Here is a 27,346-nt window from a genome sequence, read left to right as displayed (position 1 = left end):
AACCGTGTGGGAAGACATCAGTGTTCACTGGTGAAGCTATTACATATTTAAATGAAATGATGTTGGCCTATTTCCTGCACACTCTCAATGGGAAGAAATACGGTATGGAAACCGTACTTCATTTCAAGACTCAATACAAAATCCGACCTTAAAAAAAAAGTCGCTCTTTAGACTTGCTTTAGAAATTAATGAATTAATTTTTACAACAGTCTGCTATAGTCTCTTCACTGCAACCATAATTGGGTCTGAGCAAAAGATCACACTCACAGTTCGTAAAGTGCCACAGGAGGCCAAACAGTTAACCATGTAAATAGCTGGGTGAAATGTACCTATGGCAAGTATTTGCCAAATATCTCATTTACACTCACTTAGACCCCCTCTCCCTCTCCTTCTTATGCTTAAACACACCGAGGCTCTGGCGGCCAAATTAATGCTGCATGCTTTAATTTACAACAGGGAGTAAATTAAGAGCTGAAAATTGATGCAAATCTGGCTGAGATTTCTCACTGGATCCAATGAGTTGCACTCTCCACAGCAGGGTGTGTGTAGTGAAGTTTGTAATTCAAGCGCACACACACACACACACACACACACACCTCAATTAGAGCTGAACACCCCATCACTAGACACATGCACAAACCATAAGAAGCCATTTGCTAATTTGAAAAATAGAACATTTTAATAAAGGCTACATCTCTTCATAATTACAATAATTAAAGTACCGAGGCATCTTTTCAACTGAGCTCTATAGAATGCATAATTTACAGTTTACAAGTGAAGCAGAGGAAGCCATGAAAATATTATAAAACATAAACATGAAGAAATGGATACTAAAAGGCATAAAAATATCTTTTCGACATAAAGCCCCTTGAAAAACCAAGGGAGTAATTGGACCCTGAAAACTGGGTAAAACACGGCAAGAATCCATGTAGGCACAGCTACTGTACTTAATTTAAACACTATGGACATAGTGTAAATCACCATCATTATCTGTAGATCATAGCGGAGGCTTCAAATACACACACAGCAACTCTACCAGAAGGAACTCACATACACACATGTAAGAAAAGTATGTTGGGGAGCACATTAGAGATTTTTGATGGTAAATAACATTGGTGTAAACACATTTCGGGAACTTGAGGACCTGCTCAAAACAGGCTTCTCTTACTAAATACATAGGCTATTTGTGCAATGCCTGCGCCACAGAAACAAAGGCACTAAGGCGCGACCGATCAAGGCTAGCTGGGCAATGTCCCAAATTTGGGACTTTAACATTAATAGCATTTTCATTCTGTTGTCATAGTACACTCAGGGGCCCTTCAGAGCCGATAGGGACACAGCCACAAATAGCACTGCAGTAGTAAATATACTATCAAACTATATAGTGAGCTATTCTTGAAGTTTCAGCAGTACGCTCTCTAGCCAAGAGATAAGAGATGTCCCACTAAATCTCCAGAACCAGGAGTGGTGTTTTCAAAAGAGGTATTTTTGAAGTTTCAGCTCAACGCGAGGGGCCGAAAATGAATAAAATCGTATCCTTTGCTTGAGAACCGATGTTCAGAAGGGGACAATCACAGATGCAGAAATTTGGAGAAGTCCTCCAAGCTCCAAGCAGCTTGTCCATGGAATACCAGGCTCGGGGCAGGGATATTTCCAATAAATAGCAATATAAATCTTTACACAGCAATATGAGCATCAGAATACATTGCAATATACATTTATATATTAGTGATGTGCTAGCAAGTGCCCATAGCCGGACACTGGCACAGGCAGGGTCAGGTAGGCAGTCAGTCTTAGATTTAAACCCACTTCCCTGCATCTTTGACAAGTGGTTGTTCACCTAGAGTCTCTAGAGTTCTCTCTCCTGGAAACATGGAGATGTTTCAGTTGAGCAACAGTCTGTCACGTTCTTCACTTCAAGGCCGGCTTTAAATGGTAGTCCTGTAAGAGCGATAAATAGTCCTTCCTTTGTCTCCTCCATTTGTGTCCATTGCCCACATCTCAACATTGCTTCAGCATCTCCAGTCCTACTATAGTCTTAGCTTAGGAGACACACATTTTGTGTGTGTGTGAGCATGAAGGAATACATCCATAGAGTTGTGTGAAGTATGTATTGAAGTTTATTCCTCAATACTGGCGGCAGGCTCTCACTCCATTCTCTCCACTTTACCCAGGATCTTGCCCTTGTAAGTGGGCAGCAAGGAGCTGTCATCGGACACCTCCTGGAACACAGCGCCACATTCAAACTCATCACTGGCCTTCTTGAAGTAATACCTGAAAGAGACAAGAATATTAAGACCCAAAATCCCACTTTTTATGTCACACAGCAAGCACTGCATTCAAGTTTATGGGTAAGAAACACAATACACTAAAATCTCAAACTTTTTCATTAGATCAAGCTCCATTTCTGCCATCCATGAAAATTGAGTTTGTAAACAGTTATAAACTTACTGAGCCTACAGACTGACTTCTTAGGGAAGGGTGGAACCTGCTGCTAAACACTCCTGGTCTAAATAAGGGGCTCACTCTCATCATCCCTCCTTCCAGTCCTTTACTTCTTCTTTTCCTCTTTCTCCTTCATGTTGCTGTGAGTTTTGCCCCTGCTAACAGGGGCCAATTAGGCCTGTGTGCAAATGAAGGGGTCCTTTGACAAAGACTGAAATTTTGGGTGCCTGCAAGTCTGCCTGTCATTACCCATCCCCAGCCCCCCCCAACTACTACACACCCGCTCTTGCATTCGTCGGAAGATACACATGCATGAGCTTTTACTGGCTTCTCATCCCCGTTTTGTTATTACAGGGACAAAGAAAAGAACAAAGACAACCTAGAGGACAAGGAAGAGGAGAAAGAGCAAGCAGCACACTGTGCTCCTCCTTCCTCCTGTTGATGAGCTCTCGCTGAAAGCTATAAGAAGGGCAGTGGATTGACAACTTTCTCTGTGTGTGTGTGTGTGTGTGTGTGTGTGTGTGTGTGTGTGTGTGTGTGTGTAGAAATAAAATTAAGGAGGGGCTTCTTGTTAGCCATGACTTCACTGGGCCATTAATGATGCAACCCCCAAATCCCCATTTTAGAAGAGAAACCAGCAGGGGTGAGCTGGTTAGGGTAGGGGGTTTCAGAATTCACTTATTAACTATGTAATGGAAAAATTCCTCAATTTTCTCCATGTTGTGGGGTTACTGGAATGTTTGTGTGTTTGTGAGCGTTCTGTTTTTAACAAGACGGGAGGCTGACAAAGTCAAACATGCAATACTAAGTGAGATCTACAGTCAAAAGCTGCTGAGCACACATGCTCCAGTCAGAACAAGGGTGGTCACTAATAAAAAGCAGCAACATGTGAAATACAGGAAGGCTTCAACTAAATGGAACACAAGGAGGAAAATAACGAGAAACACAACAGATAAATAAGACAACAAAAAAAGAGCTCAGGACACGTCTGAAAATTGTATCCTCCTTTCCTATTTGGAAGAGGCAGAAAAACACTACAAGAGTCAAGCCAAGCCATCCCCCCCCCCCAAAAAAATCTTCAAAGAGCCATGATTTTTTTTTTGCGGAGACAGACAGAGACAGCAAGAGTCTGAATTTCCAGTGGAACATGTTTTATGTGGCTAGATCTGTTTCCCCCCCTTCTCTCTCTCCATTTGCACTGACATCTGGCACCAATATTGTCTGGCAGGGCCCAGCAGTACTGTTCTTTGTTGAACCGCTGCCATGATGAAATGACCCAACTCCACACATTCTCTGGCTGCTATTAAAGCAGCCGAGTAGCTCTTTTTCCAAAAAAAAATGTGGATGGTATGACACAGGAACTGAGACAACGAGCCAGAGAGAACAGAGGATGGGGTGTGGGAGGTGTGGGTGTGAGGAGCAAATCGACAGATGTGAAGAACTCTGAGCTAAGTGCTTGTCACATTTGTTGATCCACAAATGCTGTGCACATCTGGACAGGAAGCTGTTTCTGTAGGTTCCTATGCCCCCACAGAAATCAGAGTTTGATGGCTGTAGTTATTAACGCAATGCTGATTCGAAGACCATGCCAGTCTAAACAATAAATGTTTGTTCTTATTTGCTCAATGCCTACTGGAAAGAAGCAATCAAAGTAAAATCTCTGCAAACACACTGAAATGGTGTGGCCTCAGTTAAGGCCCTGTAGTACAGCAAACAAGCGGATCTGGCATTTAACAATGTGCCTTTCAAAAATATCCATAAAATGATTGCAACATGTGTAAACATTGTGCACGTTACACACAATCACATGCATGTGCGTAAACACACATACACACGTGCAAAAAAAGAGCCCCTGATACCATCAGTGAAGAATTTGCACGCTGGCCATTTGTGTGAGTCTTTGTTGGTTGAAATGAAAGGGGCCGGGGCTTCAAAGCCATGTGTATTAAGTGTGCCTTAGCATGGAAATCAATACCAGATGGGACCCAAATCTCTGCAGTTCAACTAACCCCACTAACCCCCACACCCACTCTCCTTGTCCTTTCTTTTCATTGCAACCCCCTAGCCCTCACTCACACACACACACACAGGCCTGAAACTAACTGCACACACAAACACAATATAAAATCTAATGTCTTTAAGGTCACAGTCGCTGACCCCAATTCAAAGATTAGACGATGCTGCCTTTAGCAATCCAGCTAACTAACATTATATCTTCTTGTTTCAGTGTTTGCTTTTGTCCCTTTAGCCTGTGACCATCTGGAATTCTCAAAATGTCACCACATTATGCTGCGAGGATGCTAATGGTCACAGATTACAGCCACTGAAGCTGCTAAAATGACTCCTCTATTCACTCAAAATAATGTGCACTATAACAGCTTCTACAGTTTTCTGTAAGCTGGTTTGTGTGGACACACCAAAAATGATGTCAAAAAAGAAATCATTTTTTGTTCCCGTCATCAACACCAATGACCTGACAGTGTTTTATTGTTGGCAATCACAGTCCCACAGAATCAACAATGACAAACTTTCTTTGACATTACGTCGCTGCAATCAATTTGTTAAAACTTTAACATCTGTTTTCCTGCTACACACACCTGTAGTTGCCCTTCTTGCGAAGCTGCTCCTTGAAGTGGCCCAGGGTGAGACTGTGGCTCTTCATCGTTCTCCGGTAAGGGATCTCCTCACCACAGAAGAAGTACGTCACCACAGTCTCTCCACTGCACAGCCCGTGGCTTCCTAAGCTCTTCTTACACTCCTTCATCCTTCAAAACGACAGAAAAGAGAAGGAAAAGGTTAGAAGATGACATCCTCCTTATAGGCCTACTTAAACAAGATAAATGAGCAAGGGAGGAATCAGAAACAACAAAGCTTCTAAGGGACTCTACCCAACAATCCAGAAGATAGTACAAGACAAGAAGTACAGTAACAGCACCCTGACTAAAGAAAACCACAAGTGAGTGAGTGACCCAGTGCCATCAGTAACTGTGTGCTTGTGTGTGTTATGTGTGCATGGAGAAGGAACACAGTATTATCAATTCCCCTTCAGCTATGTCCAAGGCTTTGTAGGCCCACTTCAGAGAAGCTCTCTTTGCTGCGCTCTGTTCGCCCCAGGTGACTGCCAGCTCACTGAAGGACAGCCAATAAAAATGATACATATATATGATAGGGATGTCTCAGTCAGGTGGTGCAGTGACTACACACTACCCCACATACATCACAAATAGAAACAATTCATGGAAACACAGAGAAAGAGCCAGGCTTCTATGTACAAAGCTTTGCAATGGAGGTCACCTTCTCTTTTGACTAACTGTATGTGGGGGTGTGCACATGTGCTATATGTAGCATGTTCATCTGTCTCCCTATATGTGCAGTGAGCAGTGCAGGTGACAAGTAGGAAGAGTAGAAGTACACTGCAAGGAGGCTATGGCTGAGAGGAGGAGGAAGAAGAGCAGAGGGAAGGAGAGGAGAGGGAGGGCAGGACTCTAGAGGCATCATACTCTTCTGACTGGAGCCCGGGGCTGGTCAGGTGGAGGCCAGCACAGCTGGGATTGGCTAGAGACAGAGGGATGGACCCCCCACCCTGGACAGGCACTAGGTGGCTCTTCTCTCTTGGAACACTGGAAACTAAATGCCTGTAAGGAGACAACACAAAAATGTCAAAAGTCTATATGAACACATATTATCTCCAGTGACAACTTTGGGAAAATGAAAAATCACACAAGAAACAAAGCAGACTGAGGCTACAATCAATATTTGACAACAGCGATCTGCTTTCTGTGTACCTTTGCTTGGTGGTCTTGGTGGAGACCTCCTCCAGTCTGCGGCAGGCCTCCTCCAGCTGGGCCAAAGTGTTTGGAGGGGGCAAAGGAGGCATTGCAGGGTCTTGGATGAATGGCTGGGCTGGCTGGTAGCTGCGTAGGTGGCCACAGCTTCCTCCACCACCCCATGTGTGTGTTTGAGTGGAAGAGCTTCCAAAGGGTTTCTTGCTGCTCAGTGTACTGCAAGGTTGAAAAGACAACTATATCAATCAGAAACAAGCAAATAGGGATAATTTCAGAATAAATAACAAAAAAACTCATTTAAAAAAAAGGCCTCGAGCACTCCCAGTTACTGCTCACCTGTGGGACTTGTGTCTGCCCTGTCGTTTACTTTCCAGAATCCACTGCAAAACATTCTGGGTGGGGTCTGTTGTGTCACTTGGCAGCTGTAAGGGACCACAGTCCTCCATACACCTCTCTGCTACTCCATCCTCAGCCCCTGAACGACACACACGTCTAGATAGAGAGCTGGAACGCCTGGTAGGAAGAGAGGGAGAGAGTCTGTATTTATCTAAAATCTAAGCAAAAAAAGGGAATACAGGTGACACACATTCAAGGAAAAACATGGAACTAACCCCATGCTGTTGTCTGTTGAGATTGCCCCACACATCTCTCTACCCAGGCTCCGGCTACGCTGGTAAGGCTGGCAGGGCTGGCAATCGCTGCTGCTGGAGCATAGGCCATGCACCCTGAGGGCTGCCTCCCTTTCGATCTGCTCTTTAGTCTTGGGGGTGCCGTGATGGTGGATGTAGTGGTGGTGGATGTGTTTTGTGCTCTGCCTGCTTACAAGTGTCCTGCTGGCGCCCAAGGAGGCAGTGAATGCCGCTTGGTCAGGACTACTGGCAGAAGAACTGGAAGGTCCAGGCCTCACCAGTGCCTTGATTCCAAAGCTGGCCCGGTTGAAGGGCCTGTGCTCTGGTGAGCTGGAGCGAGGCGAGTGCCGGATGACAGCGGGGGACTGGCAGCCGGGGGTCTTCAGGACACGAGAGAGGTGTTCGTCTAGGATAGCCTGAGGGTCCTCGTCAGAAGAGCCAGAAAGGAAGGTCAAGGGGTGGGGAGACAGCTGGGAAGCACTTCCCATGATCTCTGTATCATCTCTTTCCTCTTCCTGGTTAAAAAGAACAACAACAACAACAAAAAAAAAAAAACACCATGGGATATCAGGTTATCCGCTGAGAAAAACAACAACATAAGATTCACTTTTCAGGAAAGGCTCAGCATCACACAAACCTCCTGAATCTGCTGCAGCCTCTCCTCCAGAGAGTTGATGGTGTCCTGCTCTCTCTTTAAGCTCTCCAAGCGGGAGATAAGTTGGGCTGCAAACTCTGCTGGTTTCATTGGGACCATCTCCTTGGGAGGCCGACAAGTATGCTTTGTAAAGAAAAAAAAAAAAACATTACAATACAACTGTTTTATGCTTTCTTCAGTTTCCTCATCTACGTGTTGTTCTTCACCAGCGCCTGCCCCACCACTGGTGGTGCTGATCAGGGTGCTCTCATAGGCACCCATGGCTACAGGGTTGTTTCAGGGGGTGGTAGGCCTGGTGTATGGTCATGCTGGGCCAGGCCTCGGCTGATTCTCCCTGTCATCATCAGCAGGCCTCTTTAAAGTCAGCTCACTTCAAAGGCTTCCTCGTCAAATATCAAACACTCAGTAGGGGAGAATAGGGTGGTGGAAGGAGGGATGGAGGGATAGATAGATGGGAGGCAGTGGCTTTACATCTAGAAATAAAAGCCACAAATCGACAGGGGGTGGAAGAGAACTCCAGGGAGGAAAGGATAAGGGATTAGAAAAATGGGAGAAGTTTAGATGCAGAGATGTATGCTCACAGGAGGGGAGAGAAAGAGAAAATTAAGTGAGGGAGGAGTTTAAAGGATGGGAGATCACAAAGGTTGAAGTAATTTATTCCCACCCTTGTCACACACCTTTGAGGTGCAGTATAGTGACAGTATGAAAATGGGTGTTTGTGAGCACACACATCTTAAAATATGAGCAATTTTAGCACTAGGGCTTCCTTTATTTTTGTTCTTTTTTGTTTCCCCCATTTTTTTGTAGTAGGAAAGAAGAAGAGAAAAGACTGGAAAAAACAAAAAAGAGGAACTGTCTGATGGAGCCTGGGGCTGGTGCACCATGGGAGTGGCAGCCAATGCCAAAAATCAGACAGGAAACAAAAGAATAAAAGGCAAAAATAAAGCAAAAGGGGGACAGTGACTGCATTTACATGTACTTAAGTAACCTAGTTACTGTAAGTGAGATGCAGCAAAAGATTTCTCCTCTACCTCACACTTATTTTGAAAGGCTCATGCATTTTAACCGTATGACTTTTTATTGCTGTGTTGGTGCAGATTGAAAGCACTGTCAGAAAAAGACCGGCAGACAGACACGAGGGAGCTCCTTTACACAGTGCAAATTGTCCAAATAAAAAACATGTGGTGGGAAGTGACTTATAAACCTCACAATAATAAACTTGTGTTAGTTTCAGTTTGACTTGGACTTGATTTCAAACAAGTACACATCATTCTGAGTCGTGGTATCTGTTCATCCAGCCCCTCCACTACTTTCACTGTACAGTCTGAACGCTGATTTTCTCTTTTAAAAAGGTAAATCAGACGCTTGGTTATACATACACATGGAAGAGAAACTGGTGTTTTCCAGGAGATATCAGGTGTCTCTACCCCCGATTACAGAAACTGGGTTCCTTGTGTACAGGACAGTTAACCAATAAGAAGGCCGACTGTTACAGGTTACTTAAGTCCAGAAAAGATGCTTTCATACAGTTAATAGTAACAGGTTAACAGGTTTTTTCTGCAGTTGCTGTGTCTGCAAGATGTCTCTTTACCTATATTTGAGCCCACTTCCTGTCCTCTTCTCAACCTGCAGTTAGCTTCTCTTAAGCCTTAAGCTACTAACTCTGTCCTGACCCACTAAGAGCTCATATGACATGCTCAAACTATTTCCTTAGATGCCTCACTGTTAGTGGAGGGGGCTGGCTGGCTGAGTGTGTGTGTGTGGGACTATATTTATGTGTATGTGTGCTATGGAAAAAAGGGGGCCAGCACTGTTGGAAGTTGTCACTTCCCTGTGCATTTGCTCCATTCATCCTTGGATCAAAGCACTGTGTGTGTGTGTCTGTGCGTGTGAATGTGTCTGAGTATCTTTGTGTTTTTGTTGGGGAACCTCGCTGATTTCAGAGCCCTCGGGATAAAGCGGCAGAGATCTTCCTCATCTCTCCCTATTCTCCATATTTACAGCACTGGTGGGGAAGAAAAACCCTGGCGTGTTCTGAGCGCTGCGGTGATAAACAGCTTAGAGACCTCCCCGTCTCCCGTAGACTTCAAGAAACCCTAATGGGGGTGTAAGTGACACCAAAGGTAGCAAGGGGGCTTGTGTTTGTATGCGTGTGTATATCTGTGTGTGAGTGGGAGGCTGGGTCTTTGACGTTACTCTTCACATCTTTGCTGGTGTTGTTGAATTGAGAATGCCGAATACAGTTTGCACGGTACTATTCATAGAACCAAGAGAGACCCGGAACAGAGGGTGGTATGGAAATTACACTGTGGGACCCAGGTTCAAAAAGAGCTTTGAGCATGTGTGGTTGTGTGTGTTTGTGTACTTACAGGGAAAGCAGGCAGAGAGACTTGGCTGTTCATCCTCATGTTGCGCTGCATCTCTCTCTGTATCTGTTTCTTGGAGCCCAGTTTATAGGGAGGAACGCCATCTCTGGGGGTGTGCATACAGATCACAAAAGGTCAATTACCCAATCAAATACATCAGGAAGAAGCCTGGTAGCCAACTGAGCAGATCAAAAGAAGTTCAAGCAAGATGAAAACTAATTTATTAATTCTGCCATCCCCCATGTTTTTGATCTCAGAGGCTTAATGTGAGAACAAAAGATACTCAGAGGTAAATCATGCCAGCGTTTCTAGTCTCGTATGTGTGTTGGAGCTGATGAGGTTACATGGTTCACAGTGAGGTGTTAGGAGGTTTTGTTTGCCCTAGAAATGACACTCATTTTCAGCACTGGGCACCCTGCTGGTCATTTCCTTTCAAACACTGTGCACATGCGCACACGCACACACTACTCCTGGCCAGCAGATGTGTGTGTCAGTAATAGCATTCCCCCACTGATTTTATGTTGCGGGAACACTGTTAGCATTAGCTACTTATTCAAAGGGCTTCCTCCAGGACCCACAGGTGTAGCTAACCTAGTTAAATCTATGTGAAAGGCTGAAAAAAATAAATTCAACAAAAAAAAAAAACCCATTGTGGAAAATGAAGATGTTGACAGTGTAAAACAGTGTCTTTTCTCCCATGCTAAACAGCAGTTTCCTGGTGACCTAGCCTAACTGAGGAGCACTTTTCCACATTTGCTTTGAAATGCCACAGTCATGCGCATAAGCAGCCCCCCACCCCCCCAAATCTTCATTTGGCAAGCACTGCCGCAGCCAGCCTCTGATCTCCGCACATCAAAAGGCTGGTTTGTAAGATAAGGTAATGTTTGAAGTCTGCGCAGCTGCATTCCCTAGCGTCCAAGCAAATCCATAAATAAGATATAAGCAAAAATCCCCCCTCCACCACTTTCTTTCTTTTCCCACCCAACCGCCTCCTCCCCTGTTGCTTTCTTTCTTCTCTTTTCTTTTCTTTATCTGTAAATGAGATTCAAATGTTTATGGGTCTTTTTAACTGACCTAAAGAGGGGCAGATATTCCGATCAAGGCCAGATCAAGCAGGAAATGGGGTGGGGGAGGGTTGCGTCCCTGAGGCCAGGGCTTTGTCACTGCACTAGGCAAAGTACAGCAGAATAAGGCTATATGGACCTCGGCCTCTTTGAAGCAGGGCTGTCTAGAGATATGCCAGAGGAGAGGACTCCCTGTTGTAAAAACTCTTTGTAGCTGCCATTTGTATGTGTAGCCCATCCCACTGCTTACACTAAACATCAGTGTTACAGCCCCCTTTTTTGTTTTTTTTTTAGCTTGGTCATAGGTAACCGTGCTGTTTCACTGACATCATCCATGTACACTTTGTTGCCTCCCGAGTGAGATGAGGAAAGGAAGAACATTTTATCAAAATGTGCTCCAGTTTTATGTCCTCATCAGCTGACCTGAGCACTGCTGGCCTTGAGCTGTGCCCTACACAATGACTTCATGGTACTGTGTCACTTGAAAGACACGTGATTATGCCAAGTAATCCTTCAGAGGAACGTTGTCCAAGGCACGTACATAGATAAGCACAAACCACATGTGGACATAGCATTTGAACTTTATTTTTGTGCTGAAATAATTTTTAGATTTCTTGGCTGAGCAGTTACCGGACGGAAAAATAAAACTGATGACTGATGAGTTGTTTACGTCAAGAAAAACGTTTTAATTGGACATTTGCATGTTTTCACAGTCAAACTTCGATGCACTAAATTTTAGGCCTATACTCATTGTTATGTATCAACTCACAAAGCCCTTTGTCATTTACAGTAAAAATTACCGTAGAATATGTAGATGGGGTTCAACACTCATTCGTGCTATAAATTCTGGTTGCTTCCGTGTCTTCAGGAGAGCGACATTTATCAATATTTCTACCACAGGGTTTGACACCCAGCATTACTCCATTAAGACATCCCAAGTTTTCTGAAACACCTTCCTGCACTGCCAATCTGACACACTTAAATGTTTCTAGATGGTTACTTACACACTGCTGTCAGTCAGGGAGATGGCGTCATCGGTCAAAGCGTCACTGGACACCTCGCTGTCATTGGTGCTGCTGACGGGAGCAAAAGAGCCCACATGGCAGGGGTTGAGCGAGTCTCCTCTCTTGTATGATCTGTGGAAGTTACAACAACAGAGCTCACGTTATTACTTATGCAGCACTGGGAGTGGTCAGCAGGTGGGTGACATTTAATTTCCTTCTCCTGAGAAGGAAGTTGAATGCATTTTAGACAGATTGTATCTTCTGAGGTTTTAGTGACATTAGGGGCACAAGTGGCTGAATGACGGAACATGTATTTGTGTCTATCTGATACAAATATTAACTACCCCCTGTAATTAATTTTTGTGACCAAATAGTCTTGGGGTCAAACAAAAGTCCTCCACCAAGTAATCTGCACTGGGAAAACTTTAGTTTCCTCCTAATGCCCCATTTATGCCTTCTTAAATAGCCAGATTTCTCTTTCCAGTTCTCTCATTCATACTCAGTCTTTCCTCAGCATACATCTCCTGCTGTGTGTGCATTCCTGCCATGGCACATGTGGAGGAGAAAAAGGAGGACTGACCAAAAAGTATAGAGCGCAAGCTCTGAGTCTCTGTCAGAGGAGGAAAGGAAGGGGAGAAAAAAAAAAAAAAAGAGGGGGATCTTCACTAAAGCTGAAGGCCCCTAGCTCCAGGCTGACCTTCCGAAGCGTTTCCAAAGCGTCAGGTATTTAACACAGCTGGCCATGCATTCTTCCCTCCATGCCTCTCTCACACACTCATTTATCCTTTCTTCTCCCTCCCTTTCTTTTCACGAGTTGCCCCCCCCCCCAGCTAACCCCCCCCTTCTTTCTGTCCTTCCTTTCCACTCTCTTTCCCCTCACTTTCGCTCCAAAAGCATGCCTTACAGTCCCCATCCCTGAGTTTTCAAAAAGGATAAAAGATAAAAGTAGAGAGGGAGGAGGGGGGGGGGGGGGGGGAGCAGTGAAGCAGGGAATCAGAGGAGAATTGACGCAAACAAGAAAAGAGGGAAGAAGAAAGTGAAAGGGCTGGGGAGGTGGTGGCGAGGGGTTGGGGGTGTTGATTCTTTACTGTAGCTGCTGCCGTTCAGGGTTTGTTTTCTTTTTCATTTAAAAAGAACTTGAGTCAGAGGAGAAGAGGTGAGGAAAAGGAAGCAAAGGAGAGAGAAATGGGTTCCACATGCTTGGATTCTAAAGAGTGACAATGGCAGCAGGGAAAGGCACTGGTTCGGCCAAAGAGCATCACACTAAAGGAAAGTCTGGGATGTGAGGAACCCACCACTAACCCCACCAATACATACGTCTCCTGTATTGTCTACAGGAGTTAGCTGCCAGGTTTCTTGATGTGTCACACTCATTATCAAAGTTAAAACTCTTAGCGTAACCTGTGGTGTAATGCCTCATAAGCACTCCTCTCTAAAATGCTCAATGACACAATTCTAACATGATGTACGTAAACCTAAACTGTATATATGTCTATAAACTCTTCCAGGTCATTTGTTTGGGCTGCACTGCCAATGGGTACTTTGATGTTAGTCTCTTAAAATCTGACAGGCAGTGACCATAATAAGCATCCAAAGCTACAGAACATATTTTCCATATCGCTGTCTATAGATCTACACATCTATAGATTTATATCACTGCCAAAATGCTTGAGGACAGTGGGGTACAGGAGGAGGCATAGCATCGCAATGTCATCATCTATTTTTTGCTGGCTAGAGCCAGAGCACTGTGAACTTTTCCCATGGAAGGCGATCCCTCATTCTGCCTAACTATTTCAAAGTCCCGGAAACCCAGGCGAATGCCAGCAGAGGGCTGCTGTTGGAGACAGAGTTAGTCTGCAACCCTAACGGACACGCTTAGGAGAAGTGATTACAGAATGTGTTTTCCGCTTATACGCATTAGAAACACGCACAGCTTTAAATGATGGCTACATGCACAGTTTATAAGGCGTTTCAGCCGTACCTGTATCCCCTCTCCATCACCTCCACTACCACCGGGGCCCTCTGCGTCCTCGCTGACAGCCCGACCAGCGCTTTGGCTTTGTAATCGCAACTCCACTCCTCCTCTTCATTGAGCGTGGGCAGGTATTCACACACTTGCAGGTCGCCCAACCCGTTCGAGTTAACGTGATTTGGGGTTTCTCCCCCAGTCCTCACATACTCGAGGTAGATGTCAGAGGTCAGAAACATCTGGTACGAAATCTCCTCCATGTTGGTTTGGATCTCGGTCTGCGCCTGGTCGAACATAGCAGAGTCTATGTGTTGCTTCTTGATATTATCCCGTATGAATGTTTTAGTCGCGGGCTTGAGCCGTTTGGCGACAATGCTGTTGTTTTCAATGTAGCGCTTATAAATTGCTTTGGCGACTCTCTGCGTTTTGGTATCCTTAATGTCCATTTGCCTGAAGCCATTGCAGGCAAACCAAAAGTCTAAAGTATCGACACATTTCCCTCGCTCCAGGAATGTCCTAAACAGAAGAGCACCGTCCTGGTCCCCGAGCAGAGAGTGCAAAGACTTTGTCCACCGGGAAAGCGGTGAATCCGGGGAGGCACTCCCCTCTGGCTCCCCAAGACCATCCTCGTTCCTCCTCGCCGAGGAACGAGGAGAGCCGAGAAGAACCGTTTTAGGTGGATCCACGGACTTCATCATTTCGAGTTTCCCGGGGTAGCAGGGCGCCTCGCCCTCCTCCCCAGGCACAGGGGGTCGAGGAGCATCTTCTCGGAAACTACTGACGATATGGTCCATAAGCGCACGGCTCATGGCTCTGTAGGCAGCAGGAGAGAGCCTCTGTGTTGTTCGCCTCCTCCGAGCTTCTACTGTAATCTCCTCACTCTCTTATGTCAGCGGGGGAGCTTCTCTTTGGCTGCCCGTCTCCTCTCTGAAACACAAAGTATTGATCTAATCAAAACCAGATCCACCTCAACTTCAAAGAGTCAGAGACGCAGTGAGAGTCTTTTCAGACCCTCACTGACTTTCACAGAAAAACACAAAGTTCACAGATAGAAATACGAAAAACGCTGCAGCAGCAGCATTACATAAACAGCAGTTCTTCACATCTCGAGCAGGAATGGGATATCTAGCGAGCCGCTTTTGGTAAATTAACACAAAAAAATGTATAAATTTCACAGACTTTGCGCATGCACCACCGAAAAGAAACCCACCTGAACGACCTCTTAAGGGAATTTACATTGTCCTTCTTTGCGGGAACAACACGAGCAACAGTAAATCGCGTGTATGCAAAGCGCCGTTGTGTACTAAAAACCATTAATAAGTCATTTAGCCTTCAGAATACACGAGCTTTACGCACGGACTCTACCGACGCTTCCGTATCCATCCGCCTGATGTCAGGGTTAAAGCCTAATCAGAATGCAGGCATGTCTCCTAACCTCTACACTTTTCAATGCCCGAGTAGCCACAAGTCACCACAAGCGACTAAATCTGCTCGAAATGAGCCCCCCCCCCCATCCACCCACCCTACCTGTAGGACACAGATTTAGCACAAACTCGAAGAGATGGAAAAACGTGACCAAAATAGTTGATGAACTAAACTGCCTGCTGCTGTGCGCGCGTGCACGGTTAGTATAGTGGTGCTCGTAGACCTTTAACGTGTTCAAATGGTTTTAAAACAGCCAGATACGTGTTGTGATTTTGGGATGTTTAGTGGAGATGATCTCTAAGCTAAGTTACAGCGTAAAGCATCAACAGCGGCTGCTGTGCAACATTGCAGATGTCACTTTGTATCGGCTCCGGTGGGTCCGGTTTTAAACTTGTCAGACAGTCCAAAAAGAGCTTCGGACACAGCTACAACTCGTGCATTTTAACGCCTCATAACAAAAAGAAACTATTGGGACATTTTAATGCACGACACTGTGCGCGCGCGCGCTCAGGTTACCACGGTCGCGTAACGTTAGTCAAGAGTCTTTAAAGTTTCATTAATGTTACAATGAAGGCGAAAAACGGCCCCACTTTAACGTCCAATCCTGAAGACCAGCGTCCCAGATCCCCGGGGGGGGGGGGGACCAGTACTTCTTAAAACTCTCTGCTCTATCTTTAAGTATGAGATTAAACACTGTGGAAAACAAAGTGTAGTGTATGTTACAAGGGCGATTAGACGCCTTTAGTTAGTGTGTGTGTGTGTGTGTGTGTTAAAACGTAGAGAAAGCGGTTAATGTTCCACAGAGCACATTACTTCAAAGGAGAGGCAACAGCACATCAAAGGGAACTCCAACGGGGGCCAGTTTCAGCAGGCACTCACTCTTGTAACTTACCATCGATCCACGAGTTCTCAAATCCAGCTCCAGTTAAGGTTGTTCTTTTTTTTTTTTATCCACAAACGCACACAAAACGCGTATAATCCACTGTCCTCGTCTCCACAGCGCGTCCACATACAGTCCGTTCAGGTTTGAGTCGGTTTACTGAGAGAAAAATGCACTCGAGAGGAAGAAATGCAGCTTTTCGCCCTCCTCTTTTTCCTCCTCCCTGTGGTTTCAGGCTGCCATGCCGCACAGTAGGTCTCTCCCGTAGGCGACTCCAACACCAACTGAACTGAGAGGCTGGAGCAGCACACTTCAAAGTCAGGAACCGACTGCCGGGTCCTGACAGCTACATAAAAAACAACTTCAGCCTGATGCCTCAGAAAAAAAAGGTAAAACAGCGTCGAAGATTCCCAGATACCCCACAGTCACAACAGATGTAACTCGTTTTAAACGCCACCTTTTACTTTCTAAGGCGTGAGCTTTTTTGGGGGCTACTCTTCCCCACAATCTCTTTCACCAGATCACGAAGTTGCAGCTACGGCGTGAGGACCTTATCAAAGACAAGCAATCTTGAGCCAACTCCCTGAGGCTTTGGAGCGTCAGAAGTAACTGATCTGCCGCCCCAATAGCATTATCGCAACAATCCCTCTGTTGCTACATAAACTTTAAAGACGCTGGGATCTTTGCTTTTCAAGACCCGCATAGTTTTTCAGATTAAGCCACAGGAGTCCCAGGGATGCACAATGCATGCACCGGCGTGCACCAAATGGCACGTTTATCCTCATATGAATTTGTGCTCACACATTGAGAAGACAACGAAGCAGCAAGAGAAACGAAACTAGGATTTGAAGACCCTCTTGCAGCCTTGCTGAAGTTTTCTGCACCGGGCTTGAAAACGTGCCTGTAAATAATGAATAGTCACTTTACTCATGCTCACTCAGATCCAGCATGTTGCAGTATAAAAATCAAATCATAGTGGTATTATCACTCCACAGCTCCTACCAGTGGCAATAAGCGCACATGCATACACACAGTAAAACATCTGTTCTCTGATAAATTCCCTGAAGGACACTGTCCTATCATTTTAAGAATCACTTCCCTCTGCTTTGTGCATACTTCTTAACTGCAGCGTGAGACAACATGAAAAGGAGTGAAAAGCCCAGAGAGAGCTGAGACACTCAATATACACCCATTCACTGGTCTCACTGAGAGGACTTGTTTGGTTTCAGGCAGCAGTTGACGTTCTGGACATTAGAGTTTTCTTTCCCTGTACTGGACCGGCTACCCTCAGTCATGGTAGTGGTGTTTATAGAACAGAGTCAATAGTGTTTTGGATGGGTCTTTGGTGTTTCAAATGAGCCACCACAGGGGGCCCATTGTACACGATGACTGGCTATATTCTTGAAAGAGAGACAGTAGGTGTCTGTGTGTCCTTGTTGTCTCGGTGGACACGAGTTCAAAAAGTGCAGTACAAAGAAGACAACCGCTTTGATCATTCTATTTGCTAACGGTGCCGTGAAACTTTCCCGCTTGATACCTCTCTTCCCATCAAGGTTAATAAAAGAGGAAATTGCTGTTTGAGACGCCGTGATGACTAAGGGATTACTCATCATTCAAAGGCCACGTTATCAGCTTCAAATTCTGCACACTCGCACTCACAAAACATCAAACTCCCTGTCCCAGCAAAAGATGAGCTGCAGTGATTCCCAGCCAGGAGCGAGCTGGATCCCAGGGTACATGTGCATTTGCTTAGGGGGGTATGTGGAGAAACTGTGGAATGTGTGATTTGAATATAAAATAAATATCTCCTTAGTGACTCAGCTGAAACACCTGAGCACTGCAGTTAAGAGTGTATGAAAACTAGTAAGCAAGGGAGGCAGCTAATGGATACATTAGAGATAGCTCAAAGTTAAACAGCACAAATAGACAGCTCAAAATAATGAATAGATTGTTGACACAGATGTCAATGGTGTCAATGAAAAAGTACATCAGTCCATGTAGTCTTAAAAAGGGTCGGGAACTACTGATGTACAGTGTATCTTAAAACATCTGGAACTATGCCACATGTGAGACACTAATGACTCAGAAGTCAAACAAGTCTGCACAAACACAATTTCTTATCTCATAAAAGCTCCTCTGCACAGTCTGGGTCTTTCTCTAGGCATACAGGTCATCTGCCTAATACACTAAGTGCTACCAAGACAATTCCACCTTTGTTAACTTTGGAGTGCCAAGGCTGAACTTTGACAGTAAACACACCAGGGTAGAAGCCATCACCATGACGATGATGTGGACCCCCTGCTGGTACTAGGGGCCAGTTGGGCCCCCACGTCCTGCCTCGTCTTCCCCCTCTGTCGTTCATGGGAGGTCCCCATAGATTGGGTCTCCCCTGCTGCTGCCCCTCAGGAGGTGACCTGGGTCTGTAACTGACCTGAGATCAGGAGGCCCTTTTTATAGGCTCAGGAGCCAAGAGGTGAGAGGTTATGGGCTGCAACTGTCTCTGTTTGGGAAGGTATTATTACGGAGGCAGGTTAAATTCAGTCCGACTAGAAAAAGCACTATAAATAGAGATGTAAAGGCAAACCCAATTGGTTCGTTCATTTTAAAGGCATACACAGAGCAACTTTCTAGTTATCCAAAGTCATATTTTATATAGAACACACCCTTTCCAACCAACTTGAGATGTTTTAAAATTCAGTTATATGGTCTCCTGTGCAAACGTGGCCTGTTGTAACTGTCACCGGCCACTTCAGCTGCTGCCATAAACAGGGAGTGTGTGCTTCTACCAGTGCTGCGCTCTCTGTGCTGCAGCTCTGTGATCACTAACTGCTCTCAATTACAGTATTGTGTGCTGTTCCTTTCGGCTTGGGGGTTAAACTCTTTGCAGACCCCTTTGAAGTGCTCATCCCTTTATCTCAAGCCAGAGCCAAGAATTTGGGGGAGGACAATGGAAAATGAAACCAAGAGGGAAGCTTATGGCAATTATCAACCTGGGCCATGAAGAGGAAGTCGGCTCATGCAGACAGAGCGAGAGAGGGAGCAGATAAAGAGAAGGAGACAAGCAATGTAGGACAGGGGGTTAATGTTTCAAGTTTGTTTGGTGTGTACACAACCCGGGGCAACAACCGACTGCCGAGACAGGAAATGGAGGCTACCTCTTCAAAGTAGGTGACAACAGGGGGACAATGGCCTCTGAAGGGAGCAAGGAGCTGATGGGAGGAGCTGTGGTGGCAGTGCAGGGGGTCAACACGCAACATAAGCAAGGACCAAAGAGTTGAAGAAGAGGGTGGGAGGAGAAGGATGGAGGAGAAGAGAAGGAGAAGTGCTGTTGTCAGCAGAATCAAATGGCACGCAGAGAGCTGGGGAAGATACAATTAAAGTGTGGAGTTAAGAAAGGCTTTGAAGTTAGACATGGTGCATAATACCCTTAAAAGTTATAAGGAAGGGCAACAATTCACCAGTTTGTTATGGGCCTGTTTTGAACGAGGAAGAGGAGGGGAAAAAAAGAGGCAGAATAGGGGGTAGTTTGTTTTCAAAAGGGTTCAGTTTGAGGGGAATGAAGTTGGGTTTCAAGCACCAATTGGCCCCAGAAGGATTTATTTTTTTATTTTTTGCAAAACAGAGTGTAAAGTGTGAGTGGGAGTCAGCACCTACCCGTGCATTTTGATGATGGGGATGAGAGTGTGGAACAGAGGTGTGTCAGAGAGAGCGGAATAGGGAGCGACACAGGTGAATAAGACTATGAAGAAAGAATGAGACGTGAAATAGGTAGAGAATTGGTAGCGAAGGAAGGCAGATGAAATAAAAGAGAAAGAAGGGGGGTGATGAAGGTTATTTATTGGTTTTTCCCCTCGTTTTAATCCCATTTTGCGCTTGACTTTTAAGTCTACCAATGTATAGAAACAATGTCGGATGCACTGTCTAATCCCATTTGGGCCATGAAGCTCACTCCACACTGACAGTAATGACTTTCATTTCCTCTGCCGCTCGCACTGAAAAACCATGCAGACGCTTCACAGGCCGGACGCCACTGTTCTGCCATGCTTGACAGAATGGTGATCCGTCTCCGAATCAGTCTTAACCTGAACCCTGAGCTCTCTCCCTCATCCTTAATCCATCACTTTAACCCCTTCTTCCTGTTTCTTGACTCCCACTTTGCTCCCTGACTGCTAAGGTGATTAACTTGCTCGTGCATTCAACAGATGCCTCATCTTATCTCTTTCCCCGCTTCCTGTTCGAAGAGGGATGTGACGTATCCAGGGGGTGAGCACCATGGCAACAGAGACATGCTCTGTAGAGGGCAAACGGCTCAAACACACATCCTTGTCTGGCTTGACTAGGACTTTTTTGATGTTGATAGCATTCAGACAAGCACAGTGTCCATGAGAAAGCAGATGATCTATAAATATTGTTTAGATGTCAGATTTGGGGCTTTGCAGTTCCACATTCGTTTGAGCCAGCTGCCTGTTGGTTTTTATGCCAACAGGCCCTTCACATAATGTGAGTCATACTGAATGTCACAAACCTGTTTCAGTACCCTATCTACCAATGAGGACACACAGGTAACGTTGGCACTTTAATAACCTGAGAAGTTTACAATCATTCAAAGCCACACATTACATTTGTTAAGGATTTATGGCTTATTCTAACATATTTAGATTAGTCTAAATAAGAAATAAACTCTGAATAACTGATTTATCATTCCCAAAGAGGACTGCATGTATAGAAAATAAAACAAAAGTTAATTTACATGCAAATTAAATGATGGGAGGCGACACATATAAAGATACATTTTCTATTAGTGTCACAAAGAGCAAAAATGCAAAGCTCTCAAATTAGTGTGAAAAATCACTTCATGTTCAGATTAAACACATCATGTTATTATAATATAATATTATACCCCGGTCAAATTTTAAATGTGAATGTATTTTTTACTGTAATTGTTTAAGTTTACGCGGGAACTGCTTCAAAGTCCACAAAGGTCAGAACAGATGCAATCTCAACTTTATCACCAACAGCTTTGTTTAGTTTTTTGTTTTTACGGCTAAATATTGTTACATCTAAGCAACCAATGCCACGTATTTAGGGGATATAGCAAAAGCTAATTTGCAGCCGCTGTCCCTGGTCAGGCTTTTATGAGTGCAGATATGACCATTGTTTAGTTACCCATTACTACATTAAGTCCAACAATTCGCAGGGAAAAGGCTGGAAGGGATAAAAAGAAAGTGCGAGACAGAGATACTAAATACCCAGACAGAGACATAGGGCAAGTGATACAACAAACCTCCCACACTGTCTTGGCTGCTTGGTCTTCTGTCCCTTTTGCTCAACCCACACTATCAGCCCAGACAGCAGATTCATGCCACAGTCACACAAACTCAACCCACTACCCAGCCTCTAACCCACTTGTTCTCAAATCACACAGCTGCATATCCTTTTCATAGCTCATGCTACGTTTGAGTGACAGGGCTTGGGAAAAAAAATTAAATTACTGCCATAAATACCATGCCAACAAAGAGAGGATGATACAAGACTGGAGAGAGACAAAGAAAGAAGAGGCAGAAAACATGATGGAAGACAGAATAAATAGCATAAGTGAATGTGTGGTGTGTGTGTGTGTGTGTGTGTGTGTGTGTGAGAAGTGTCGGCGATAAACAGGTTTATTTATGCAAGCGGCGTACAGCAGCCAAACGCAGGCCTCCTAGGGTCTGACTCAGAATGCAGCTCTATAAAAAGATCCAGTGACACGAGCCTTATTCAAACACACATGTACGATGACTTTTGTCAATCACATGTTGATGTACAGTCAATCCTGGAGGCCTGTCACAAGTGCTCAGAGAGAGCCGTGCACGCGGCACATGTCATGTATGTAAATCTTGTAGAGAGGCAGTTACTGATGTCAAATCACCGTATTCTACATGTGATCCCCAACCGCTCCTGTCCTTTGAATTTTTCCCCTCAAATAAACCCGCTGATGTCCTGCAGGAATAAAACATTTAACACATCTGTGAATAGCAACTTAAAGATAAATTGCATTTTTAGCTGAGAAACATTTCATATTCAGTGTCCTGCAGCCATTTTTTTCCCTTTGTGCAGTGGAATGAGTCATAAAATCTACTAATTAGACAAAGAATTATTGATTTTGCTAGCTTCAAATGTAAAAGACACAAACAAGTGTCACCAGTCGTGAGAATATGAGCATAAAGTTAGATTTTGGTGGATGAGAAGCTCCCTGATTGCCCTTTACCATTGTCACACAATAGTCCACTGTCTGATGTGCAGATAGGAGAGAGGAAGCCAAGACTTTGATCCTTAATGGGGCCATGTCGGCGCTGTGGAAATGACACTCATGGCTTGTATTTACACAAGCACAATTATGGAGGTTATTTTGACAGAAGACAATCAATTAGAGTGAAACTATGTCAGCATAACACAGATTAAAGGAGCCTGTGTATATGACCAAACACAGGGCCACTAAACAGGACTCAGGATCCACTAACTATCATAGCTACAGGATTAGCAGCTCCACGTAAACGTAATCAAGTGTTTATCTGATCGTTTAACAGTATCTGAAACTTCCTTTCTGAGGGCAGAACTGAGTTGGGTGTGAAAAAAGTAGTTCTGTTTTAGAGAATGAAGATTAAAAAGCCTACTTGTCATAGAGAGATGTGAGAGGTGATAATTCACCCTCAGAGCTGGTAACGATCTTGCACTGGTTGCAATTAAAAAATGGGCCAGATTATTGGTTCAGCCGTTTGAGCCCAATGCTTATCAGACTATTAACTGAGCACAATAACATGAGTGGAATCCGGTGAGATGTGTCACACAATTGTGTAAATTTCAAAGACAGACAACCTCACTACCACATCAATCAAAGATAAATGTACCAAAAAGTTTGGGATTGTGAGTTTTTTGTTAAATGCCTGAAAAAAGGTCAGTGACACAAGGCCAAGACATTTTCATGTTTTATTTTATGAGTAACTTTGTCAGTAAATAGCCCACTCGCGCTTTTTTATTTTATTTTAGCTTTTACGTCTCTTAAAAAGTGACGGTTGCTGACAAGAAACTAAATGAGAGGACAGAGGTTGTTGTAAACATTAAACATCACCCTGCTGAACATGGAGATTCATCTACTCACTAGTCTCTATACAGCCTTCTCCTCCTATTTCACTTGTTATATCTGCTCAATATCAGTGGCAATTACAAACTGGAAGTTTATTAGCGTTGACGTTGAAGTTTTGCATCTGTGATGAAATTCATTTATAGCCTAACAATAGCTTTCTCCTTCTGCCAATTGTATTTACTTGCATACATTTAATTTTTGAAGATGCTCTTGCTGAATAATGTTTAAGTATAATAATGTTCTGTTTGTCATGAAGTTTATTTTCTGCTTTAAACCGAAAGCAAATGAAATAAATCCCATTGGCTTTTTGTTGAGGGAACCATGGAGGATTCTCACTTCTTGGTTGGCCTACAAAAATACATCATTTCCAAGGTACGCTACATCAACAAACACAACTACAAGCAGCTGACATCATGTCGTTACACAGCATGTTGCTACAACCAGCACTGTGCTTCTCACCCCACCAAGCAACAGCTGAAATCAACTATGTTAGCAAGTAATAAAGCGTTGACCCATATTTAGCTAATTAGCAGGCCACTTTACCATGTGTTAAGCCAGCACACAGCCCGAACACCTCTTTAGCCGCCTCATCTTTGCAAGCAACACACCATACACTCCTATATACATCGGTGTACTGTGATGCCGTGTTGAAACAGTCATGAATCCTCTGTGCAGTTCGTCCAGTAACAACAGAGTCTACAATGGCTTTGTGCTGAAAGACTAAATTCCTGTTTCTCAGATGTCGGTCTGACAGTTTTCTCTCCTTTCGTCTTTTTTCTTTTTCTTGTTTCTTCTCCCTCTCTCACTCTGCCTGGGCAGCAGAATCAACACATCAAAAAACACAGAAAGAGGTATAGTGTTTCATTTGGAGACAGCAGAAGAGGTCACGGACAATGGAAACACATGGAAGTGCGTGAACTGTGGGTGTAAAAAGAAAGCAATTCCAATGCAAATAAGGGTAGGGGCCTCTTTGATATAAAATCAGATTTCTCAAGTCAGAATTTAATAACGCCTCCAAGAAAAAACACTGGATTTCTTTGAAACCTTCAGTATTCAAGCCAATGCATTCCCTACCTACCAGAGACATTAAATACCAGTAGATCCGGGATCATTATAAAAGCCTATTCTTGTTCTACCAAATGTTATCACCATCATAAAACCTCCACAATCTGGGAACATTGGAGGAGGGTTGGAGATGGCAGCCATTTCATCAATTCAAGCATCTGATTTATTCAGCTTGGGTTTTGAGTGGAGCCGTTGGTAAAACACATCGTGGTTGTAGAGGCAAAAACACTGGGCCCAAGGACTGCAGGGTTTGGCCTGAGGTTCAAACAATCAACTCAATGCGCTTTTTATCGAAACCAACCACAAACCCCCAACTACTCTTCACAGATCAAAGGGGGGATTGAACAGAAAGGCGATCCTAAATAGTGATGAGGGAAAAAGGGAATTCAAGGTCTTTGACTTTAGTGTAAAGTTACACAGCTAATCTTGGTTAACATGCACATTGTGGTCATATAAAAACAAGGGCAACAGCATGACTTCCCCTAATTGAGGGATTAATTATAAGGCATTTGAAGATGAAAAAGATGCAAAAACGAAACAACCAAACAAAAAAGCCTTCACAAGCAGAAAATGATGCAACGTCTTTTATTAAAAAATATGCACTTGGTGTGGAAATGACAATTGATAGGAAACATTTATAACAAAACTATCAAGATATTGATGTTAAAAAGATATATCAGAACAATCTAATGAATTGAGTACATAAAACATTACAAAGCAAAGATAAAACTTGACCATGAATAAATACTATAATAAAAACATGGGAGGCAATGGCAAATCAAATTAAAAACTGGTAAACAACTGGCATGAGGAGTAAAAAAGTAAAAACTTGTAACAGTCAATACCGCTCACGTCTAGTTGGATGTTTTATCCTTCACGTCCCAGGTTTAAGGCCAGGCTGTGGTTGTCCCGGGGTGAACCTGTGTATAAGCAGCTGGGTTATTCCAGGGTTAAAGCACCTAACCAACACAATATAATGGGCTTACATCAATTCTGAAGGAATCCGTCATAGAAACAAATTTAAACTAAACAATCAATCTACCAACTACCAATCAAAACGGTCTGACATGGTCATAGTCAAAGACAAGATTTTAACAAATATTTATTTTTGCAACCGTTAAACTGTATTTTTTAAGTCTATAAGTTATTTGGAATAATCTTTCATTTAGCTCACTGTCTGAGTTACAGTACAGTGGTAAGGCATAGCGGTATAAACACACTGTAAACTGTATACGCATTCTTACAAAGTCCGAAGTCCCACACGGACTAAAAACAGGCACAGATGCACAAATGTTTCCATACATTCTAAACAATCATGCTAACCTCCTGCTGCGACAGGCATCCAGGTCTTCCTGTAGCAAAGACGCCCGCTTCTGAAGGAAGTTAACCTGCAACACAGACACAATGCAAAATGTGGTACACACCAAGTTCAAAATGTTCACACTCCTTATAGTTGCGCAATTAGAATGAAGGAAGTAGGAAGCCAAGACAGGAGATTACAGACATGGGACATGGAGAGGGTCTGATAGCGTTAGGGCCAATTGTGCTTTTGGATGGAGAAGGTTAGCTAGGTAGAAGAAAGTGGAAGAAAGGCTTAGTTGTTAAGTCCAGGGGTCAAAACAGCAGGGGTTGGGGGTCAGGAGATTAGGGCAAAGGGGTTAAGGCACATAGGGACAGAAAGATGATTATGAGGTGGGTTAGCTGAGGTTAGGACGCTGAGAGGAAGCTGTAATATTCTTTTGTTTGGCTACAAAGCGTTGAGTTTATTTATGAAGTGTCTTTGGCTAAAGTGAAAATAAACCCCATCTACATTTACACGGCATCTAGAGCCTGGCAGAATAATCATGGCTCCAAAGAATCTGTATTGTTCTGGGACTACCGTACTGGAGCAGAGGGTACATTCCTTTCTGTGGGGGAGACCTCAGGAAAGTTCTAGCATTTCATTTGGCACTTCACAGTAGTGAAGTATATGCAAAACACAGCCGAAATGTGGTTGGAGGCCTCCAGGGATCCCCCCACCTTTTTCCACCCTCTGAAAAAATATTGCACCTTAATGTGCAAACCCACGACATTATTAATGAGATGAGAGGCCGCTCGAGTCAAAAATGCCATCTTATGAACATACTGTATCTGATCAGAGTTGTGGTCTGTGCACGGAAATGGGATCTTAGTAAACCTACTGGACTAAGGTAGTGTTTCATGATGAACCAATTTAAAAAAAAAACTGTACATCAAGATCCTATCCTCCTTACAGAAAACCCTCTTTTGTTTACAATATAAATACTGACAAAAGGAAAACCCATTATTCAGTGAAGCGTGAGAATAACATAACAGCGACAGACTGTGGTTATGTACAAGGTGATTGTGTGAAATGATTGAGAAACATGGAGAGATTAAGGTTTTGGAGGGCTGGGAGAGTGAAGACAGAGACTATTATTAAGTTCTCCTCAAGAAAATACCAAAGGTGTTTTTGGTCTCTTCCAAATAAAAAAAAACTCCAACAGACTGTTCAGGTTATGTTTCTGCGCATTTGATTAATTAATAGCAGGGAGAAGTGAAGGACAACAAAAAAAAAAAACTGAGGACAGAAGAACCCCACGACTGCAAGAAATCTTCATGCTTTACAAATTATTACTCTGACAAGCTGTAATTTCTCGTAGATGTTCTCCTAGAAATGCTCAGCTCATGATTTGGAAGTTTGGTGTCGTTTAATATGGACAACCGTTATCACAACAGTTAGGTTACAACTAAAAATACAAAAACCTAATATGGTATAGATGAAGGAAAAAGTAAAAGTCCTGCTTGTGCCTGATCTGTATCTTACAACATCTCACCTGAGCTTTAAGAGAGGTGATGGTGTCCTCGAGTTCCTGTCTGAGTTCAGCTGGCATCAAACCTTTGATCTTCGACTCATACTCCTGACGCACCACAGTCAC

The 27,346-nt window shown here is 43.9% G+C and overlaps 2 protein-coding genes across 10 annotated transcripts in view; both read right to left on the bottom strand.

The window, feature by feature from the left end:
- Nucleotides 1-660: 660 nt before the first annotated feature.
- axin2 (axin 2 (conductin, axil)) lies at nt 661-14,726 on the bottom strand. Its single transcript, XM_067476301.1, has 10 exons — nt 13,930-14,726; nt 11,949-12,080; nt 9,884-9,986; nt 7,497-7,637; nt 6,842-7,374; nt 6,567-6,743; nt 6,231-6,446; nt 5,946-6,080; nt 5,043-5,210; nt 661-2,274 (listed from the first exon to the last, which is right to left on the bottom strand). Exons 1-10 carry the CDS (start codon nt 14,724-14,726, stop codon nt 2,148-2,150), a joined length of 2,529 nt encoding a protein of 842 aa, XP_067332402.1. The 3' UTR covers nt 661-2,147.
- cep112 (centrosomal protein 112) overlaps nt 14,711-27,346 on the bottom strand; it is a 102,137-nt gene continuing 89,501 nt past the window's right edge. For 8 of the 9 annotated variants that reach the window (XM_067476288.1, XM_067476295.1, XM_067476296.1 and 5 more), the window contains 3 exons: nt 27,245-27,346; nt 25,734-25,798; nt 24,980-25,330 (listed from right to left, as the gene is read on the bottom strand). In XM_067476288.1, the coding sequence (XP_067332389.1) occupies nt 25,285-25,330; nt 25,734-25,798; nt 27,245-27,346 (213 nt within the window). In that variant the 3' untranslated portion in view covers nt 24,980-25,284. Of the gene's footprint in view, nt 14,845-24,979; nt 25,331-25,733; nt 25,799-27,244 lie in introns of those variants that run through there. The other variant, XM_067476292.1, reaches the window with a different exon arrangement.

Source organism: Channa argus, chromosome 15, assembly GCF_033026475.1.
Source record: "Channa argus isolate prfri chromosome 15, Channa argus male v1.0, whole genome shotgun sequence".
Taxonomy (NCBI): Eukaryota; Metazoa; Chordata; class Actinopteri; order Anabantiformes; family Channidae; genus Channa; species Channa argus.
Note: the sequence above shows the minus strand (reverse complement) of the source record. Positions and strands in the feature narration are given on the sequence as shown.